Source organism: Lepidochelys kempii, chromosome 7, assembly GCF_965140265.1.
Source record: "Lepidochelys kempii isolate rLepKem1 chromosome 7, rLepKem1.hap2, whole genome shotgun sequence".
NCBI lineage: Eukaryota > Metazoa > Chordata > Testudines > Cheloniidae > Lepidochelys > Lepidochelys kempii.
The window spans coordinates 96,643,286-96,662,215 of NC_133262.1; the positions used below are offsets into that span (position 1 = coordinate 96,643,286).

The following is an 18,930-nucleotide window of genomic DNA, read 5'->3' on the forward strand; positions in this document are numbered from 1 at the left end:
GGGAGGCTTTTGGTCTGTCTGTTCTGTGTGCTTGCTGGACACAGATCAAGGAAGCAAGCAATCCAACTCCATTAGAATTATAAGTAACAGTAAGGGACTGCGTTAGCTTATTTTTGTTTTGGCTTGTGATTTTCTCTGTGCTGAGAGGAAGGTGTAATTCCTGGTTTTCTTTTTGTAACTTTAAAGTTTGGCCCAGACGGAAATCCTCTGCGTTTTTGAATCTGATTGCCCTGTAAGATTATCTTCCATTCTAATTTTACAGAGGTGCTTCTTTTACCTTTTTTCTTTATAATAAAGTTCTGTTTCTTTTAGAATCTGATTGGGGTTTTTTTAGTATCCTAAAAAAACCAAGGTTGGTCTGTGCTCGTCTTGTTTATTCCCAAGCCTCCCCCGGAAAGGGGGTGCGGGGGCTTGGAGGGATATTACGGGGGACTAGGAACTCCAAGTGGTCCTTTCCCTGAGTTTTAATAAAATCACTTGGTGGTGGCAGTGTTACCCCATCCAAGGTACAAGAGAGAATTTGTGCCTTGGGGAGTTTTTAACCTAAGCTGGTAGAAATAAGCTTATGGGTCTTTCATGTGGGTCCCCAGGTCTGTACCCTAGAGTTCAGAGTGGGGAGGGAACCCTGACAACTCCCATTTTTCAATACCAAATTTTCACAAAAAAAGGGGATCCTTTTGAAAATGATTTTCAATTTTTTTGAAATTTTTAATGAAAAAAATCTTACTTTTTGGATCAGTTCTATTCAAATGTCGGAAGTGCCAAAATTAAGGTTGTCCACGTAAACCTTAGTCTTGCCCCAAATATCCCCAAATCTGTGATAGAACCAAGAAAAAATCCATTTATTCCACATCCCAATCCAGTGTTGTTGGACTTAAACACAGAGAATGCCCTTTTGCTTTTAGTATTGAATGGAGGCAGGGGTCTTGTAGTACAAATTATATAATCACATAATTGAAGACGATACTATAATGCATAAGGAGAAAGAGTAAAGGTTTATTTTTGCATTTAAAATTAGTTTAGACTCTTTAAAAAAATTAATTTGCAGTCTTTCCCATACTCTGCACACCCCACTGTCTGGCTTACATAACATACCAAACGAATTGGATAATGGCTGGTTTACTTTTATGTTCTTCTACTTCACTCTTGTCCTAGCAGGCTTGAGTGACAGGATCCCATTCTCTGTTTTTCATTAAGTGTCCAGGGGAAATTCACTGAAAAAGTTTGGCTTTCTCTAGTTTAAAATGTACAGACATGCCTTCTTTTAAAATCCTTTGCAGATAGTTCAGTCAACACAATTGACGGACAATTTCCTGTTCTCCTAGTTGTAATGTGTTAAAGGCTTTTTAAAAAAATGATTATTACAAAATGGTATTATACTCACAATTTGTGAAGATTGTTAAGGCCCTCAAATATTTCTGGGGTCAGACATCCAATTCTATTATTGGAAAGATCCCTGAAACAAACAAAAAATCAAAAACATTAGTTGTATACTATGGGTGTACACAGCTACATAGCCACAAACAGCTTTGTTAGTTTTGATTTTAAGGAGTTAGAAAGCTACAAATGAAAGAATAAATATAAATTTGTGTACTGTAACATATTTGAATTTAACTGATTTTATAACTTTTTAATTTTTATTATATTAACATAGTTACGAATCCCACTTAACAGTTAAACTTTCCTGTAACACATTGGATTGAATTTTACATTAACTGCTTCGTAAATAGTGTCATGTCTCTAGAGGCCTCAAAATAAAATCAGTCTTCATCTCATAGCAGTAATTTTTAGCAACATTTATTTAATAATGAGAAAATGGCATGTATTTTAGGAATTGCTGCATACAATAGTTTCTGCAGCCTGGTCTGAACCCTAGGTATCATCTATTTTTCCCCTTATTAAGTTACTCCATGCTCAAGGCCTCCTATCATTGCCAACCAGGATGGATTTTATTTCAGTCAAATTGATTTAAATTGTGATTTAAATCGCTATACAGGAAAACTCGATTTAATCATGGATTTCTACATAAAAGTGCATTCTTGTTGTTTGTTATAACCTTAATACATATTCTTCACAACTCAGAGATAGATAGATGTAGGTTTCATTTTTAGAAGGTACACACTGCATTTTTAAAGTGATTTATTTTGAAAACTTTTCAGATTAGCTTTACAGCTATATCGGAAAATGAATGATTGTTTGGTTATTTCATTTACCAAAGGTAACTGAAGCAGATATTTATGAAGTCATTAGGAGGTAAACTATCTCCAATTCAACAGGTTAATCATTAATATTTGTAGGAATTTCTTGCCTCCACATATTAATGATTAACCTGTTGAAGGTTAATCACCAGACAGACATTTAAATTGTTTTATTTAACTAAAACAACAATGTTATGTATTCTGGAATTTTTCTTCAACAGCAAATGTCTAATGTTTTAACAAAACATGCATATGAATTTTTGAATTTAGTTAAACATTCAAGTTTTTTAAAATCAGGTTTGTTTTTGTCACAATTGTTTTTAACTAAAATAGTTAAATGAAATATTAAAAAAAAATTGACAATGTCAGCCAGGTCAACACAAGAAACTTAAAATATTGGCTCCTGCAGCTAACTCAGTCGTCTTCACCTTCATTTTCCTGTTTGTTCATAATCTGGAAAAGAAAAGCAAGCTTTCCTGCTTTTTCAGGTCCCAAACGATTTCTAAATTTGGAATGAATTAGTCCAAAGGAAGAAAATATTCTTTCTACATTCTTTAACAGCTACTGCTGTTAAAAGTGAGATTATCACTTCAACAGTCTCTGAATCCAAGTGTTTAAGTGACTTCCACCAGTTCCCTGGTGTGCCTTTCTTTAAAACATCATCAGCAAGCATATATTTCTTGAATGGTTCACCCTTAGCTCTGAAGTTTATTATAGTTGGCATTATGGAGGGATGATTGCTGGATGTCCATGTCATAGCCAACTCCTCTTCTTCAGCAATTAGGGTTTGACCCTGGTACCAAGTATTGAGAATATCTGCAAGAAAATGAGATGGAGATAGTGCTTGTCCCATTCCCTTTTTTAATGCTTGTAATTTAACTCTGTCATTGCATATTTCTCTTTTTAAGATCTCACTCAGTTCCTTCCAAATTTCGACAGCATCAGCAATAAAACAGTGATTTCCCTGCATTTTGTTCAAGGCTACAGAAATAGGCTTCAGGGTACTCAGTGTGTGTTCAACATTTCTCTTAAGCCCAGTGCTGAGAACTTTGGTTGTGACAGTGCCATCTAGTTTTTAACAATTTTGTTCACAAAGTGTCATCAGATTAGGCCAGTTCTTGATATAGTGCTCAAAACAGTCCATTACATCACAAGTCTTGTGGGAGAGTAAGCTTGGTTCCTCCCACTCTTTTCAGAGAAGCTGCTGCAAAGTGGTTGTTACAGAAGTATTTTGCAATTTCAGCAACATTAGCAACCGTATGTTATTAGCTTGAGACTCTCTTCACTTTCCTTTAAATAATTTCTTCTCATTTTGGATACATTTCCAGCATTGTCTGTGACCAAGCTGCGTACCAGAATTTTTGTTTGAATTTGAATTTTTGTTCACAGTTTGTTATAGCTTTTGCTGCTACTTCTTGTAAGTATTCTGCTGTGTGCGCATTTCCTGATGTATCAATTGTTTCTGTAAGGAAGACATTCCCTTCTTCTGTTGTCACACAAGCACATACAACAGGATCATTGTGGACACTGCTCCATCAAGACTCAGGTTAACAATTTTACCTTTACCTCTAGACCTTTTGCACACTGCTCAATTTCTCTTTCATACACTTTATCCAGCAATTTGCCTGAGACATCTGCTCTGTTGCGTGGACTGTATCCTGCTCTTAATCACTGAACCATGCTAATGAAGTGTGGGTTCTCAATCATACAGAAAGGAGTTTGTTCCATAAACAAACTGGGCAATTTTTTCATCTATTACCTCTTTGTAATCTGCTAGTTCCTATCACAAACTTATCTATGGTTGTTTCTGGATGATGGATTTTTTTTTTCTTTTTGCTACAGGTGGATATAGTGTGGCTATGTGACATACATGATGTGACTGAAACACTATCATTGGCAGATAACTCTGAAACTATAGAAAATGATGGTGATCTTGAAGGTGGATAGTCTTCAGAATCCCGTATGTTGAGGATGGATTCTCCTAAACAAAATAAGTCAATGCAGTTATTGAATTATTATTAATGTACTGCTCATTTAGTATTACTCATTGCATTCACTGACACTCAGTACTACTTTAAAGGTGAAATTGTAAAAGGAAGATCTACCTATTTCAGCTAGTTATTTTTTATCACAACTGCATCTAAAAGGATAGTACCATAGAGTAACAACCATATTTTTTGCTCAAACATGAGAATTCAAGAATAGTCCAGAAGGAAGACAGGCAGTCATAAGAAAGAAGTATGAAATGAAAAAGTTTACCAACCTGAAGATCCTGAATGTTCAGACATGTTCCTTTCCATCATCTTCAACGCAGCTTCCTCCTGAGAAGGAACACTTCTCATGATGTTTCATTCAGGCAACTAGGCCTTGCATTTCTTTGTTGCACTGTTTGCATTTTGCATGGATGCCTGTCTTACATACAGGTAGAGGAACTTCATTAAAATATTCCTATACTGGGTCTCTTTTACGGCCTGCTGGCATTATAGGTTTTCCCTTCTAGTGAGAGAATGGTATGGTAGGTCTTAAATTAATGAAGACTACACTCAGAAAGACCTCAAGACTTCTGGAATATGCTGCTCAAACAATTTAATTGTTTCTACTGCCTGTCCCTCCCTTCTCACATTTATCTCCAGACTTCTTCTCCTTGTCCAGATCTATTCCACCCCCAATAATCTTCTCTTCATTGAACTTTTTGAAATTTTGCACTTTTAGAAAGAGGTAAGGGATTGACTCTGTGTGCACAAATTTGCAGGGGCAATAGGGTTGAGGTCTTATTTTTCACCTCTATATATTATTTATTGATTTTAAAACGTTTTTGCTGTTAACAAGCATGTTATCTCTGGAGACACAAATCCACTGTTTGAGAACTGCAAAACTAAGCATCTCTGATGGTATCTTCTAGACTGAGCACTGAGTCCCATTGGGTAGATAGAAAGATTAACCTAAATAATCAATACAGAAGCCCCTGGAACCCCATAAAATTGGGTCCCTAATCCATGAACTATTGGAACTCATTCACAAAACTTTTCTTAAACATTAGATGAATACATTGTCTCATACTAGAGAATTAGAATTTATAATCCCTATTCCATCATGAGATTCTTTGAGCTATAAAGTATCTTAATTAAAATGATCTTTGGATAGGTTTTGTCCTCAAAAAGCATTTTATAAAAAAAGTCTTATTTAAATTTAAAAAAATCTGATTTTTTTAAAATCATTGATTTTTATCCACCAAAATATTAGCCTAGGGTAAATTTTCATTATTATGCCCATTTATACTCTAATTTCAAAGCTAACTTATATATAGCTGACTGATAGCCATAATAGAAAGCTTAAAGCACTAATTAATAGTTGTTATAAAACCCATTTGTGTTGTAGCTTATAAAACCCAGGTGGGGGCTGTTATGGAAGCTGAGTGAGTGGCACCAGTGGGGTATTTCTTCTGCGTTTTGTGTCACTGATTTTCTTCATCTCCTTTTTCTTATATTCCAGTGTGCTTCTAACACAACACACAAAACATAGTTGCAACAGGGACAGGATATGAGCAGCTAGGACAGAAAGTTCACAGAAGGCCCGGGTGAAGGAAAGGGGAAAAAATCAACTTCTCTGGTTCAAGCAAAAGAACATAATTGAGCAAAGTTTCTGGATACATTACTTGCAGTTTAACAGCCTAAACTCTACAAATAATATTAATCTAACCAAAGTAACGAACAGGGCAGCTGTTATGTCTCTTGAGCACCAAGTAGGGGGTGTTTGGCCCTCCTACAAGAGTATACCAGCCACTTCATAAAACACTAATCCTCACTACATTTTCAACTTAACCTGAATGCCTCCTGCTCAAGGAGGCACTTATAGCAAGGACTCCAAAAATCCCCATCAAGGTATAACCCCAGCTCCCCCCAAAAAAACCTCCCCACAAACACACTGATTGTCATAGCAATGTCTGTTATTAAATGTACAGATGGGATGGGCTGTAACAGGTCTGTGGAACCTTCTCAAGGGTACCAAAAGATTGGTACAACCCATCACACCAGAGTAATAACATGAGGCATAAAGTCACTATGATGTGACTATAGTCTCCAGAAGAGTGTATGCAAGATTACACTCTATGTAATTCATAACTGCGACAGCGTACACTTTCAAGAGGCAGCTACTAGGGCTCTCCCACCATTTACAAGATGACAGCAGCTGCGTAATTCCAGATTTTCCACCCTATGTGTATTCTCAGCTATAACCTAATTTCCTGACTTTCAAATGTTTGGTTTGTAATTTTAACTTAAATTTCTTCAGCTCTGTTTTTTGTGAAAACTGCAATGATCTAATCATCTTTCAAATGAACAGATAACCTTTTACAATGTTAAATCTAGTCTGTTTGGGAACTAGATTGGTATTGCTTCAGGTATTGTGCCGCCTTTCTCTGCTGCCCTATTTTCTCCAATTATCCTCCGCATCTGTCAACACACATGTCCAAAATAAGAAAGCAAGAGTAATAATTTGCCATCTTGTAACTAAATCCTCAGAATCTTGGAGAGCCACCCAAAAAAATTACTGAAAGAACAGGGCATCTTTTAAATCTCACTGTGTTTCATGTTATACTTAAAAAAATGAAAGTTTTGGATAATCAAATATTACTGTATCTTCTTACTAGACATGAAAATATTCTTGTGCAGCTAAACATTTTAAAGTAATTTTTAAATATAGCATACATTTTTCTTATATACTTCTCAATTATATTAGCTGGACTAGTCCAGAAAAAGAGTAGTTTGTGTAACAATATTTAAAATGTTAATTTACATTTTTTCCTACTGAAAGGATTATTACTCCATAATGAACACAAGCATAAAACAGAAATACATCAGTAATTTTCCTAATATGTCAGTGTCACTGGATTATCCTGGAAATCTGTAGTTTAACTTAAAAAAAGAAGGAAAAAATAACAGCCAAATCCTAAAATTGTTACTTGGGCAAAATTTTATCTGAAATCATTAGGAGTTTTACCTGAGCAAAGACTGAGCAGGGATTTCAGAATATGCCTATGTGGCAAAACTGGTTAACAAAAGTAGATTTCAGCCAAAAGAAAAAAAAATCACAAAACTAAAAACGATCTTGCCATCCTATTCATGTAGTTCTCAAGAAGAGACATGCAGTAACAGGCTATTTCTAACAAAGCCACAGCACATGTATCCTCTTCTCAGCCTCTAAAATAACAAATGCTATTTTCACAACATGTTGCATAAGCTGGCAACAACTGAAATCTGTTCACTGTAAACCATTTTTCCTCATGAAACATTAGCAAAGAGAAATGACAGCTTGCACCAGCTTGCTGCACATACCTCTCTGCTTATCCTTATGATTTTAAGCCCAATTTGCTGCATGTTACAAAAATCTGGTGTTCATTTTTAGTTGTAAAATATTTACATCAGAAATGTTGACTCATGAAATTGATCTTACAGAAGACAAATATTCCTCTGTTATAGAAACAAGTCCCACATGCTTTTTGTGCTTCCTCACATTTTATTTTTTATGTATCCATCATTTTGTGATAACCCAAATGGTAACGCAATTTGCCATTGCAAATAATGAATTCTCACAATACAATCAGTTCTCAGAAAGGGTTATACACAGGAGAAATTGTTAATTTTTATAGGACCTTGACAGCTTGCAATTTACCCAGCTCACTCACTGTAATTATGTCTCCTTCCGCGGCCTATGCTACACTAGCTTCAGCTGCCTACTGGATTACTCATGGGACATATGTGAAACAATACTAAATGAATGCAAGTACAGTCAAAGTAATTACAGCATTCAGACTTCAGTAACGTTTTTTATTTAGAGCTAGCTCTGGTTGATATTGTGTAGTGATCTTCTACTACTCAAGAACATTTTCCTCGTGGATTAGAGTGGAACATATCAGTACCAAACACAGAATACTTCTTTTTAAAGTCTGGCATGGTAAATCTCAGGATTTCTGTGGGTGACAAGAGCTTCTGCTAGCTTTTTGCTAGCTGTCCCATCTCCTAATACCTTTTCCCTTCTTTGACTTCTCTTTTGCGGCCAACCTTTGACTTCCTCAAAATGTTTCTTTTCTGTGACTCAGAAAGATTAAATCATGGCGTTTACAGGTTACCCATTCTTCCCACAAGAGGTCAGGGTTGTGTTATTAGATTATATGGCCGCATCAGTAATTAACATTCATTCTCATCATTACACTACAATGTAATTATCTGTAAGTATGCAATACAGAAAAAATTCAAATATAGAGATCATAACTAAACAGCAAATGTGTATGATTATATAACAACATTTATTTTTCATAAAATTGCCCTCCACAAGCTCTAAATGAAGAATTTACGCAGCATAGGGATTTACTTATAAACATAACTGCATTCACCATTCTTTGATGTTTATTATTAACACTGCTATTTACAAGCCATGTAAAATTAGCAGATATCAAAGTCCTTTACTAAAACCAAAGAATGTTAATTGAATATGTTGTTAGGGAATTAACGAGTTAAGAATATAAAGGTATACGCCAAAATGTATTATTTGAAATTTGACCCCAGTATTTTGCATTAAATTAGTAGGGAAGTAATATTTTAAAACCCGACTTCAAAAATACACAGTTATCACATGATCACCAGTATTCGGAAGGATATGGTATACAATATGACCAAAGAGATTAAACAAACAAACAAAAAAAGACACAGAGTAGAGTAGACTTGATAGACAAGAAATTGATGAACTTAACTTCTTCAGCATGCAGAATCCTCCTTCCAAGGAAATTGTTTTATAAATCTGGCCTATGGTATCTATGAGTAAAAGTGGACCTCATAACAAAAAAAGTTAGTACGCAGAATTTTTATTTCAATGTACTAGTTAAGTCATTAGTTACACATTTTTAAAAAACGTATCAGCTACAGACTTATTTATTTAGATATTTAATAGGGTGTTTCTTTGCTAGAAGACAAAAAGATATTTTAAAATACTCCAAAGCATGCCCCCAAATAGAGCAGAAAATAGGAATAGGACCTATGTAGAAGAAAAAAAATTAAAAGAATCCAAGTACAGTATGTGGTTTTATGTCCTTTTCCCTAAGTCCTTATGTTATTATTGCTTGGTGGCATACTCAAGTTCCCCAAGGACAGAAATGTTGATATGAACACAATTTCCAGGGTAATTCAATGGGAATTAATACTTACAAGCGCTTCAGTTCTGGAAGTCCATGGAAGGTTCCAGGCTCAATAGTGCTAATCAAGTTATTCTTCAGATCTCTAGAGATATATAATAGGAGGAGCAATTAATTAGCACTTTACCTAGAATACTAGTTTCATACATGAACAGAAGAACAAAAAAGATAACATACTAAGGCTTATCCTAAGCTTTATTTGGTTTAACTCAAAACAAGAATGCATGTATTTTAGATAGCAAAACTGAAAAATATTACCAAGCTCACAGTTTGGAAATCAATGGGGAGATTTTGCAATAAAAAGAGTTGGTTAAGATTGGGGGGAAACATATGTGGCTATGTGCCCTTTGTTTTAAATTATTTTTAAAAAATTTCCCTAAACAAGTTTGCCAGCTTTACCAGCCTAAGGAAAAATGCATTAGTCAACAGAACATTTTAAAGTGAGTGAAACAATTAGATCAACCTATTGGTTTGCTTATTCACTGTGCTGTGCCATTTTACGCTCAAAATATTCTTCCTTCCCACCTACGGAAAGCAAAGCAACTGGCATTTGGTATATTGTGCAGATAGATCAGCACAGTGCATTGGCACACATACATATTTGGCAGACAGGTGTACTTGGTAACTATCCAGGGGATCAGATGTTGTAGAGATAAAGAATATTTTACTAGCATTAGTAACCTCATCTGCTACTGGCGCAGTACTTGAGGCCGTGACTCTGCTCTCAATTCAATCTCCACTGAGATTTACTATGAGATTTTCTGATGCTCTCCAGGATTCGGACTCTGAAGTGTGTTTTGGGAGTAATTAGAAAGGCAGGCAAAGGGGATATCTGCTGTAAATTCTTGTAGACTCTTGGTGTTCATCTTTCAAACAGTTTGAAACTCATAGTTGAGGGCTGGCATTCAATAATATTAGTGATGTTTTTCTCAGGACAAGTCTACACTACAGCGCTACATCGGTGCAGCTGCGCCATGGTAGCACGTCTGGTGAAGACGCACTATGCCGATGGTAGAGCACTCTCCTGTCAGCAGAACTATTCCACCTCCACAAGAAGCGGAAGCTATGTCAGCAGGAGAGCATCTCCCACCAACAAAGCGCCGCTGTGGACAGCATGAAACTTGCATCGCTTGGGGGCAGGGGGAGCTCTCATGCCCCGGAGTGACGTAAGTGATATTGATTTAGGCTGTAGTTTAGGCCTGCTCTCAGACTGGTGAAACATTCTACAATAGATGCACTGCTTCTGGGAGTACCACAGGGCAGCTATGTCAGCATCAGTATGAGTCACCCTACCTATGGCTTTCTATTTTATTGCAAATACAATACATACCAAGTGAAATCCTGGTCCAATTGAAGTCAATAGGAGTTTTGCCATTGACTTTAATAGGGCCAGATTTCACTCACAATATTTATTTCAAATATTTTCAAATAAGATCCACACATGAGAAACCAATTTTTTGTATCTTTTGCTAACTATGTAGGTGGACCTTTACATTCACTGGTTCAGTAAGGTGCTGTCTATTAATGCTGCTTAGATTTAATGCTGGTGGCCCATTAATGCTCTGTCTCCCTTATATTCCTCAGTCACCCGTTGACTGAAAGCTCACTTCACATAACCACCCCCCAGTTCCATTAAGAAGGAGATCATGACCGCTTACAGACAAGGAGTTCCAGTAACTTCTACTTTTGTGAACATTTGAATTTTTCCTATTGACTTGATGCAAAAACTGTTTATATGGTTATCGTTATGGAGTAAAGAGCAAAGCTATCGGACAAACAGTAGTAATATTCGAATCTTACTGGAAGAGACTGAAGGAGGAGTGAATGCCTCACAGCATTTCTGCTATTCATCTCTCATTTCAGCCAGAAGAGCATATTTAGGTAGTCACTTGTTGAAGTTATAAATATAAACCTGAGTCAGGATAATCATACTGTGATTATTACGGCAGCTAATAAAAAGAGCCTAGTCAGCTCAAAGATTCTGCAACAGCTCCATCTACAAACACACATAAGCAAGAACTGAATACTCCAATATTCACATTTACTCCAATATTCATACTATCAAAGATTCTGTTAACCATAGTTCATTTTCATCAATACATTTTATGTATCAATGATTTATTTATATGCACATAGCAATAATGTGACAAGACCCAGATCTGCCTACAAATAAATGTGAAAATAATATGAAAACCCAGACCTTTAAAAATGAGTATAAACTGGTATTGCTTATGTTTAATCCAATATGAAAAAAACAGCAAGTTATTAAGTTATTTAACTTAATGTGATTTGTGGTTAAATTGCACTGTATACGGAGTGATTCGTAATATTTTAAAATAAACCATTCGAAGTATATTTCCCCCTGGCTTTGACCACAAAGATCATGTATTATAAAAATCAACTACTCATTGTTCTTAAATCAACTTTTGTTCTTTACATCAACATGTTCGACAGGGGCGGGGCTCTCATAATGAAGACGTCATATTTTCTCATCTTGTGACATCATGAGAACAAATCACATAAGAAAACTGAGAAGGGAGCTGCATTTTTAAAGCTGAGCTAAAATCCTTCTACATGAAATATAGGTAGTGCAAGTAGTCCATGTTTACTTAACCCCTATAATTAAATACTTAATCTAAAAAAGTGAAGATTTAAGATGAAAGAGTAATATATTGGCAAATTTTTCTCCTTGCCACCCCAGATATTGCAAGTATAAGTTTTATTTTATTTTATTTTTTTTAATATTTCAGTTGCTATTTTCCAGCCCTAATTTTCACCTATATCAGACATATATTGATCATTGTCTTATACAAACATAACTCATCAGAGTAAGTTAAACTTATTTTAACAAAAATAAATTGAACATTACGATGACATGTTGGCAAATATTAATATGTTTCAATTAAGCCAATATTGATATAACTTTTTTAATAAATATGCATGCATTCACAAATATGCACATGTGCACATCCAACATTAGAGGTTTATTGCATTTTTATATATTTGGGCATGGTCCAGCATCCTATTTCCTTGGACTATAATGACTCCTTATGCATACTCTCTTGCTGCCTGTTATGTAGGCAGGAAGCAAGCATCAGGCCCAGAGGCTTCCTCTTTCCCTTTCCCTGTGTGGTCACTCTGCAGGAAGTGAATGTGCTAGGGGTTGACTGAGGAAGGGAGAGAATCAGTGCCCCCTTTCCTCCATTGTGGAATCCCAAGAACCTGGGAAAGTTGGCCACTGACAGGCTGAGTAGAAGAGAGGCAGGTGGCAAACAATAAAGTGGGGAAAGCAATTGAGCTGCAGGACAAAGTGGAGCAGCCAGAAAGGGGCAAGGGGCTTGAGAGAGGAAACTTGATGGTGATTCTGAGACATAAGGGGACAGGAACAAAGGAAACTGAGATAAAGGGACAAAGAGAGGAAGAGATACGAAATTCAGAGGAAGAAAGAGACAGTGACTCTGCCTCACAGTGGACAAGAGGTGCTACCTCTCAAGTTGCACAGAGTGGATAACAGATCCATTATCTACCCCTAAAGATGCAAATTTTATTGCAGGCTTTTTATGGGCCCAAAATAGACATGTCCTATGGTCAGTTTCCGCAAAAAAAGGTCAATGACTTAATAACCATAAATCTAAACTATCTTCTCATGCTTGGAGGTCATCTCTCTTCAAGTTTGTAGCTGGACAGTCTAACTGCCGGGACCATTGTTGCATGGACCTGTAGTAGTCCTCCTCTCATTCCCTCAGTCACAGTAGTTTGCCAAAAGTGTGCAGCAGATAAAGTGGGATGGAAGGATAATGAAAGGCAGTCACTAGTTGCTACAGTGACAGGAGAAATACATATGCACAGACTTGACTGGAGAAAGACTTGCGCTGATTCTGATCAACTGCAGCACAGTCCTCCTCTTGCTCGAAGTGTATGTGAAACCGCACAGCAGATGACTGAGAAATTATGGGCCATGGTGTCATCATTACACTGCTGATACTCTACTCTCCATCTCTTTGTTATCAAAGCAAGAAAATGGCAGTGTCTGGATTTCTCAATGTCTGGTACAGATAGGAACTTGGATGAAAGCATCTGTAGCTGGGCGAGATACAGATGATGTTTATTAGTAAAGGGACACACCCTCAGGAATCAGCAAAGGCTGTGATCTCATCTTCTGTTTTTTGTCAAGGTGGTTTGCAGACTAGGGATAAAATGGATTCATCTGCTGTCCTAGGACTACAAGAAAGCAGCAGTGGCCAGAAGTGCCATCTTCTACCTTCAGTTGACCAAGAAGCTGTGAAATTTTCTTCTAGATCAGAACCTCACTATTTATATAGTAAGAGTGGTGTGTGTGTGTGTGTGTGTGTGTGTGTGTGTGTGTGTGTGCGCACACACACACATATTCCTCCAGCCTAGACTATTGTAATGCATTTGTAGATCTCTTGAATAGTGTCCCAGGCCTTTCAGAAGACATACTTGAGCCTTTCGTTAAGGTTAACCAGCAGAGTTTATTTTCTTTTGGTGATCCTGGGTTATTCACCCTGTATAAACTTCAACCACAACCGAATTCCCTTAACTCTCCAAAATCCAAAATATACCTTGCAGCCTACTGAACTCTGTCCACAAACAACATCAGGAGTTAGCCTTCTCCAGTCAAGACAACTGAAAAATACCTCAGCTACTTACAGATGTAACTTTTGCCTGCTTAGTATGTTCAGTCTATACCATCACAGCACTCTATATGCAGATAAATTTGAAGACCACTTGTCAGCTTCATCTAGTGCAGATGTCCACGTTTAGACAGATTAAACTAACAAGAACACGTTACAACAATAATCCATATTCTTCATTGGTTGCCAATTAATTTCAGTGTGAAATTCACATTGTTGATTATAATCTGTAAAGCCATAAATGATATACAAATTTAATAACTATTTGAAGAGATCCTCTCTCATAGTTAACAGTACCAATGGCTAGTGACAAATCTAAAAGAACCAGAATGGAGAGAACATTGTTGATGGGTGCATTTTAATGTATGTCAAAATGGAAAAGTAGACACCAGGTTTTAGACTTATTGAAATTTGCTGTGTATTTGCCCATGGAAACACTGTTCTATTTCTAGGTAACTTGTGAAAGCCCATAGGAAAAAGAAGCATGATCCTGAACTATCATCTGCAGGAATTAAAAAGCTCAGCCTTGTGTTAGTAAAAAACAGACCATTTCCAGGAAAACTGTCTATCAATTGGATGGCCAAGCTAGGCTATCTGCTCTCCTTATTTTAGAAATTATACTAGAATTTAGTAGGTCATTTTAGTGACGGCTTTTCCCAGAAAACTGTAGATATACTACCCACAGTCCTGGCACCATATCGGTAAGTATGTTCTTCTTGTGATTATTCCATAATGTGTCAATACACTGTTAACTTTATCTTTTCCTATCTAGCACCCACTGTAGACTATAATACTGTCAAAATAAATGTGAAAATTACCACAACTGCATACCATCTATATTTCTTATTTCTGCAGTAGGAATGTTACTTGATTATTATTACTTCCTTACCTTTAACTGGTATTTTTGTTTCAAACAGAATGACTTTTGCCAAAATATTAAATACAGGCCTGTCATTTTCTAATTTAGCTAAAGCAGCTGGTTACATTGAAGCTTTATAGTAAGTATCAACTTTCACTGAGTTAAATAAAGAAACCAGGCTAATTTGGTTGTATGTTTACACTTCCTCCCAAAAAGATATTCCTGAGGTTTGGCAAAAGGCTTGATCCTAAACATGCCAAGCAGCAGCCCAGGCTGGACCACACACACACACACACACACACATACACACACATATACTCTGTGCAAGCAACTTTGGCATCAGCCAAGCATAGGAAAGGAGGAAAAAGACCTACCACCGTAATACTCAATGGCTGTAGGGTGACCCAGTTAAAGTGACCAAAAAAATGCATTTTATAACTAACAGTTATGGTTTTATGATAGTGAATTCTAACTTCTAAGTTGCTGTTCTTAGTCTAAATGACGTGTCATTTGTGGTGTGGGTGTATACATCCGGTGGCACGACCTGAAAATAAATCAGAACTAAACTGCTGTTACAATTACAGATACACGAAGCTACATGAAGTCCACTCTAGTTGTAATAATTGAAATGTTTATACCAAGGTTGTACAGTTGTAAAACTATTACTAGAATATGTATTGGAAAGTCATATCTTGCATCATTTTATATTACTGTTGTTAGAGGTACTTATGGTGTGGTACCATGATCTTGACTAAATATGAATGGGAAAAATAATAACAGGGTGGAGTTACTTAGTAGGAATTGCCTTGTCATAACAGAAAACATTTTCTGCAGAGTTAGAAAAAGTAACCAGAAGACAGTTTCCTTTCTATTTACAAATTAGAACATACGTAGAACAGGGGGCCACAAACAAGGGAATTTGGGAGTGGGGGAAGGAGATACTCCTGCTGAATGAACAATGTGCAAATACTAATGTCTTGGGGTGAGTCAGTTTGTTTGGCTGTTTGTGTTTTTCTTTCTCTTTCAGATCATTTCAATTACATGGTGGATTGGGATTGTGAATCTGGGTACTATTTAAACCTTTGTTCCCTTGCATGGTGTCAAGTATCAGGGGGCAGCTGTGTTAGTCTGTATCCACAAAAACAATAAGGATTCTGGTGGCACCTTAAAGACTAACAGATTTATTTGGGCATAAGGTTTCGTGGGTAAAAAGCTTTCAGAAGAAGTAGGTTTTTTACCCACGAAAGTTTATGCCCAAATAAATATGTTAGTCTTTAAGGTGCCACCGGACTCCTTGTTGGTTTTGTTCCCTTGATCATCTTTGATCAGCCTCAATCAGCTTTGTGATCAATGAGGGGGTAGGGCTGACCTAGGAGAGAAGGCCTTAAAAGCCAAAGGCCACGTGACCAAGGGGAGCTAGCGAACACGGGACCACAAACCGGGGAGTTAGAGAGGGAGTTTGTGGAAGGGAGACGTAATATAATCACTATGGTTAGGAAGTGCAGCATCACCAGTGCCAACGCTGCTCCTGTCTCCTCCACCTGCACCTGTATCCAGACAGACAGCCTGACCGTGGATGCCTCTACCCAGATCCCAGTGTGGATTTTCAGAGACTGTGGCCTGCATTTCCCACACAAAGAAAGCCAGGCTGGGGGGGACATCTCAGTGTGAAAGGTGCCTGCTGGTGGAATATCTCAGGAAGCAGGTGGGAGAACTACAGGAGGAGGTGGCTAGGCTGAGGCGCATCTGTGCCCATGAGAAATTCCTTGAGAGTATTCATATGGAGACATCCAAGGCTGGGGAAACTATCCAGCTACAGAGGATGGCTGTCACAACACTGGAGGAGGAGGATATGGCCCTATCACAGGGAGTACAGTGGCTGCTGGTTACTTCCAACCCACCTACCATGGAAAACCGTTATGCTGCCCTAGCAACGAGCGATGAGGAATCACCCAAAGGTGGAGGAGGAGAAACCATGTACCCACAAAGCTGGGAGGATCGCAGCTACCACTCCCGGGAAGAAATGTAGGGTAGTGGTGGTTGGTGACTCTCTTCTGAGGGTGCTGGAGGCACCATCTGTCGCCCTGACATGGCATCCCAGGAGGTATGCTGTCTGCCAGGGGCCTGTATCTGAGACATTACAGAGGGATTGTCGTGGATCATCTGGCCTGCTGACTACTACCCCATGCTACTCATCTATGTAGGCACTAATGATACTGCCAGATATGACCCTTAGCAGATCAGAAGTGACTACAGGGCTCTGGGAGTAAGGGTGAAGGAGCTTGGAGCACAGGTGATGTTCTCTTCGATTCTTCTGGTCAAGGGTAGGGGCCCAGGCAGTGACAGATGCATCCTGGAGGCGAATGCCTGGCTGCAAGGATGGTGTCGCCAGGAGGGCTTCGGCTTTCTTGACCACAGGATGCTGTTCCAGGAAGAAGGACTGCTAAGCAGGGATGGGGTCCACCTATCGAGGAAGGGGAAGAGCATATTTGAATACAGACTGGCAAACATAGTGAGGAGGGGGCAGGTGACCAAAGCCCACAGGTAAGTCAAAAACATGGAGACCTGGGAGAAGGGTCGGAATCTGGGGGGTGAGCATGGGCTGTTATAGTAGGGAGAAAGGAGAGACAAGACAGAACTGGGGGAGGGGGAATCAAATCAGTATCTTAGATGTGTGTATACTAATGCAAGAAGTATGGAGAATAAGCAGGAAGAACTTGAAATGTTAGTAAACAAACAAAACTATGACATAATTGGCATCACAGATTTTACTTGGTTGAATAATACACAGCTGGAATATTGGTATAGAAGGGTACAGCTTGCTCAGGAAGGATAGGCAGGGGAAAAAAGGAGAAGGTGTCACCTTATATATTAAAAATGTATACACTTGGACTAAGGTTGAGATTGAAATAGGAGATAGACTTGTTGAAAGTCTCTGGGTAAGGATAAAAGGGGTAAAAAACAAGGCTGATGTCATGGTAGGGGTCTACTACATGTATTAGCAGGAGTGTTGTAAGCAAGACACGAGAAGTAATTCTTCCATTCTACTTCACGCTGATTAGGCCTCAACTGGAGTATTGTGTCCAACTCTGAGCGCCACGTTTCAGGAAAAATGTGGACAAATTGGAGAAAGTCCAGAGAAGAGCAACAAAAATGATTAAAGGTCTAGAAAACATGACCTGTGAGGGAAGACTTAAAAAATTGGGTTTGTTTAGTCTGGAAAAAGAGAAGACTGAGAGGGGACATAACAGTTTCCAAGTACATAAAATGTTGTTACAAGGAGGAGGGAGAAAAATTGTTCTTCTTAACCTCTGAGGATAGGATAATAAACAATGGGCTTAAATTGCAGCAAGGGAGGTTTAGGTTGGACATTAGGAAAAACTTCCCAACTGTCAGGGTGGGTAAGCACTGGAATAAATTGCCTAGAGAGGTTGTGGAAGATTGGAGATTTTTAAGAGCAGGTGTCAAATATAAAGGAAAGGGTAACAACCTTCCATTATACAGTACTATAAAATCCCTCCTGGCCAGAGGCTCAAAATCCTTTTACCTGTAAAGGGTTAAGAAGCTCAGGTAACCTGGCTGGCACCTGACCAAAAGGACCAATAAGGGGACAAGATACTTTCAAATCTGGGGGGAGGGGAGGAGCGGCGGAGAAAAGGTTTTGGTCTGTCTGTTTTATGTACTTGCTGGACACAGATCAAGGAAGCAAGCAATCCAACTCCATTAGAATTAGTAAGTACTAGTAAGGGAATGCGTTAGCTTATTTTTGTTTTGGCTTGTGATTTTCTCTGTGCTGAGAGGAAGGTGTATTCCTGGTTTTCTTTTTATAACTTTAAAGTTTGGCCCAGAGGGAAATCCTCTGTGTTTTTGAATCTTTTGTTACCCTGTAAAGTTATTTTCCATCCTGATTTTACAGAGGTGATTTTTACCTTTTTTTTTTTTTTTTTTTTAAATGAAATCGTTCTTTTCAGAACCTGACTGATTTCTCTATTGTCTTAAGACCCAAGGGTTTGGGGCTGTGATCACTTTGTA

General features: G+C 37.9%; 1 protein-coding gene across 1 annotated transcript in view; it reads right to left on the bottom strand.

Moving 5' to 3' along the window:
- The window catches only part of ADGRA1 (adhesion G protein-coupled receptor A1), a 475,442-nt gene that overhangs the window by 271,202 nt on the left and 185,310 nt on the right, over positions 1 to 18,930 (bottom strand). Inside the window, exons 3-4 of the mRNA XM_073353951.1 lie at positions 9,398 to 9,469; positions 1,385 to 1,456 (exon numbers count right to left, since the gene is read on the bottom strand). Of these exons, the coding sequence (XP_073210052.1) occupies positions 1,385 to 1,456; positions 9,398 to 9,469 (144 nt within the window). The remainder of the gene's footprint in view (positions 1 to 1,384; positions 1,457 to 9,397; positions 9,470 to 18,930) is intronic.